The following is a 3930-nucleotide window of genomic DNA, read 5'->3' on the forward strand; positions in this document are numbered from 1 at the left end:
GTATATACGTAGATGTATCTATAGCTATCATGTCTGTCTGTATATACGTATGTCTGGACAGTAGTCGTCGTAGTATGCACTATATCTATAGATAGACATACAAATAGACATCATTCATCTGTGTGTATGTATGTCTCTCTCTCTATTGATATAGACGCACTCCATGGCGTCGTTATGTAGACTAGTGCTCTTCTTTATCGGTCTAGGGGAAAGATTTCGACCCCCCGGCATGCACATCACGAATTTTCTTTAAGATTACTCTTTCTCTTTTCCTCTCTCTCTTCTCTCTCTCGCCTGTCGCTCTCTCTCAGCTTACCTCTATCTATCTATCTTCAATCTATCATTATCTATCTTTAATCTATCTATCTATCTATCTTTAATCTATGTATCTATCTAAGCATATATATATGTATATTTACACCTACATATCTATATATATGTGCATCTATATACACGAGGAGGCATGAGGTGATTGGATTCATTCTCTAGTAGTAGTAGTAATTTTCGGTGGAGGTCTCTTTCTTTTTCTTTTCTTTTCTTTTTCTTTTCATTTCTTTTCTTTTTCTTTTCTGTATGTGTGTGTGATGGACTTGTGGCCTCTCGCGTAGTTTCTCCTATCCCGATCAACTGGAAATGAAGAGAAGATACATGAAGGTAAGAAGTTTCTTTCTTACTCTTCATTCTTTCTTTTGTCACGACTGACGTGTCTCTACAGAAGAGACTCCCTCTCTTCTCTTCTCTATCATTCTTTCCTTCTCTTTATCGCGGGTCTCTCCTTCTATTTCTTTCTTCCTTTCTTTCTCTGCCTGTCTAGTTGCGCCGCTGCCTCCTCCTCCTCCTCCCTTGTTGAGGGCTTTTTCTTTTGTGTTCTGTTGTCTTCTCTCATCATGCCGTCGATCGATTTCGAAAAGAAAGAAAAAGAAAAAGAAGAAGAAAGATCATCCTGATGGTCCTCTTCTTTGATGGATGCATGTAAGAAAGAATCTTTCTCGATATCACATGCAAGTGGCGAGGAATGAGAAGGTCTCTGTCTCCTCCCTTCATGTTTCGACAAAAAGTCTTTTTCATGCAACGGGGGGAAGAAGAAACACAAGAAGAAGAGGAGAAGAAGAACGAAGTGGCTATGAAGAAGAAGAAGAGTATGAAGAATTATCGTACACGGATGGGTTATGATCTAATAGAAGCCAGGCTCAACTAACTGCAGGAGGAGGAGGAGGGCGGTCTTCTTCTTCTTCCTTGACTTTTCTTTCCAGTTTTGTCGTCGTTAATGGTCTTCTTCTTTTTCTTCTTCATTGCAAGTCAAAGTCGTTCCGTCTCACTACTAGCAGAAATAATAGTGCTATAAGCATGACTACCAGTAGGGGGGGACAGCAGTCATAGCGGTAGATGTAGTAGTCCTAGTAGTAGTAGGAGGAGGAGTAGTCAATGCCGTTAGGACTAGGAGTGTGATACTAGGCATAACACACATATAAATAGTACTATCAGTACTAGTAGTAGATGTAATACTACTACTACTAGTAGTAGTAGGAGTAATACTTCGATGATACTGAGAGGAGTAGTAGTCGTAGGAGCAGGAGCGTTCCTTCGACCCCTACTCCTACTATCACGACTTCTACTACTTTCAGTAGTACCAGTAGTAGTAGTAGGGACTTCTTCTTCTTCTTTTTCCTCTTCTGCTTCTCTAAAGTAATTTCCCTAGTCGTAGTAGCAGTAGACCTAGTAGTAGTCGTAGTAGGAGTAGTAGTGGCTGTAATTATAGTCATAAGAGTATGGGTACTCCGAAAGATAGATAGCTAGCTAGCTAGATAGCTGGATAGACACAAGCAAGAGAAGGAAGGGAAGAGGGAGAAGAAGAAACATAGACAGAATACAGCCCGTCGTCTCCCCCCTTCGTTCCTCTTCTTTTTAGTAGGTTGATGAAATGAAACTCTGTATGTTTTGGCTGTGAAAAGGAAAGTCTGCAATCGACGACGTCGTGGCTCGAAAGTTCAGGAGGAGAGAGAAAGAAGGAGAAAAGGAAAAAGAAGAAGAAGAGAAGAAAGAAAGAAAGAAAGGAGAAAGAGTTGAAAAAGAAGAAGAGGAGAGACAGGCAGCAGCCTTTTCATTGACTGTCGCATGAGAGGAGTGTGTGTGTCTCTACTTTACCTCTATCTATCTATCTATCTTACGCAATGGAGAATTGCATTCCTTGCTCTATCTCCTCCCTCTTTCTTTCTTTCTCACTCTTTCTTTCTTTCTTTCTTTCTTTCCTTCTTTTTCACTTTTCTTTTTCCTTTGTGCTTCCTTTTCTTCTTTGTAGACATGCATAAGGCAACTGACGAAAGGTGTATATAACGCGGCTATCCAGGAAGGTCTTTCTCTTCCTTCTCCCTCTCGCGGTTTCTCTTCTTCTTCTTCGTCAGGTCATTCTTCCCTTCCAGGAAATCCCAACTTCTGGTCTTCTCCGGGAGGAGTCTCTTCTCGTGTAGGAGTCGTGCCACCTCTTGTCTCTCCTTTGGATGAAGATGTCTCTGTCTCCACTACAGATCGCCCGGAGGTCTCGGGGGATGCTGGCGCGCAGAAGATGAAGAAGAAGGAAGGAGCGACCGTTCTGATAGGAGGAGATATTAAAGAAGGAGAGAAAGAAAAAGAGGAGGAGGAAGAAGAAGCGATGGATCAACGTGAGAATAAGAAGGATAAAGAAGAAGACGAAGAAGCAGATGAGAGCAAGAAAGAGGAAAATCCTTGTGGTAAAGAAAATGAAGATCAAGAAACTCCTCCTCCTCCTCCTTCTCTTCCATGGTTTCATCCGCATGTCGCACGGAGATGGGATGGATGTGAAGTAAGTCTCTCTCTCTCACTTTCTTTCTTTCTTTCTCACTCTTTCTTTCTCTCACTCTTTCTTTCTTCCTCTCTCTCACACTTTCTTTCTTTCTTGCAGGTCTTGCCAACGCTTCCATCTCCTCCGAATGGTCGTTGCAACTATCGCAATAAGTGTGAGTTTACCGTAGGCTACACGCATGAAGTGGACGAAGACTACGATGAAAAGCTCCATCAAGAAATTCGATATGAATGGGAACGCCGTCGCATGCAACGTCTTCTTCTGCCTCACTGTCTCGCGGCAGATACCGACGAGAAGCCTTTCTATACGGTCTTAGAGCACTCCCCGAGACACTATCTTGTTTCTCTCGGAGCTGGTCTACCTCCTAGGAGTCATTCGCATCTCCCCTCTTCTTCTCGTCCTCCTCCTGTTGAGAAAAGTCAAGTCAAGGCGAGAGAAGAAGGAGAAGAAGAGAGGGAGAAAGAAGAAGATGTCGAGGTGCATGCAAGACAAGAAGAAGGAGGAGAAGAGGAAGAGACAGAGAGAAAGAGAAAGAAGGAGAAGACATCTACAGGGGACACCTCTAGAGAGGGAGAAGAAGAAGATGATGATGACAATAAGAAAGAAGGACGTGTATCTTCTTCTGGAGATCAAAGAAGAAAAAGACATCTGTCAAAAGAAGAAAGAGAAAGATATCTGGCGAATCCTGCTCGAGTATGCGTAGGATTTGTGAAGCAGATTCGCAAGCAACAGCCCATTGTCTCTCCTGCTTGTGGGAATCTTCTCGTCAGTCACGCCATGCAAGAGCTCTGTCTTGAACTACAGGTACACAAATCTACATAGACTCAAAAAAGCACCTCCAGTCTGCTTTTTATCTCTCTTCGATCTATCTTCAATCTATCTTTATCTATCTTTAATCTATCTATCTATCTTTAATCTACGCATGTATGTTTAATCTCTCTATCTCTGATTCATTATTTCTGTCTCTCTCTCTCTCTCTTTCTTTCTTTCCTTCTTTCTTTAGGCTGTCATTCATCGATCTCCGTTCTCTGTGTTCAATAGAAAGACCACCAACGGTAAGAAAGACAGAAAGACAGAGAGGCCTTTTCGATGGGTGCAGCATGCACCAC

General features: G+C 42.4%; 1 protein-coding gene across 1 annotated transcript in view; it reads left to right on the forward strand.

Annotated features, from left to right (window-relative positions):
* The window catches only part of CSUI_003107 (trna (uracil-5-)-methyltransferase), an 8757-nt gene extending 4879 nt beyond the window's left edge, over nucleotides 1-3878 (forward strand). Inside the window, exons 4-7 of the mRNA XM_068063305.1 lie at nucleotides 609-654; nucleotides 2300-2821; nucleotides 2921-3625; nucleotides 3825-3878. Of these exons, the coding sequence (XP_067924719.1) occupies nucleotides 609-654; nucleotides 2300-2334 (81 nt within the window). The 3' untranslated portion in view covers nucleotides 2335-2821; nucleotides 2921-3625; nucleotides 3825-3878. The remainder of the gene's footprint in view (nucleotides 1-608; nucleotides 655-2299; nucleotides 2822-2920; nucleotides 3626-3824) is intronic.
* The last annotated feature ends 52 nt before the right edge of the window (nucleotides 3879-3930 follow it).

Source organism: Cystoisospora suis (assembly GCF_002600585.1).
Source record: "Cystoisospora suis strain Wien I chromosome Unknown contig_1334, whole genome shotgun sequence".
NCBI classification, from domain to species: Eukaryota; Apicomplexa; class Conoidasida; order Eucoccidiorida; family Sarcocystidae; genus Cystoisospora; species Cystoisospora suis.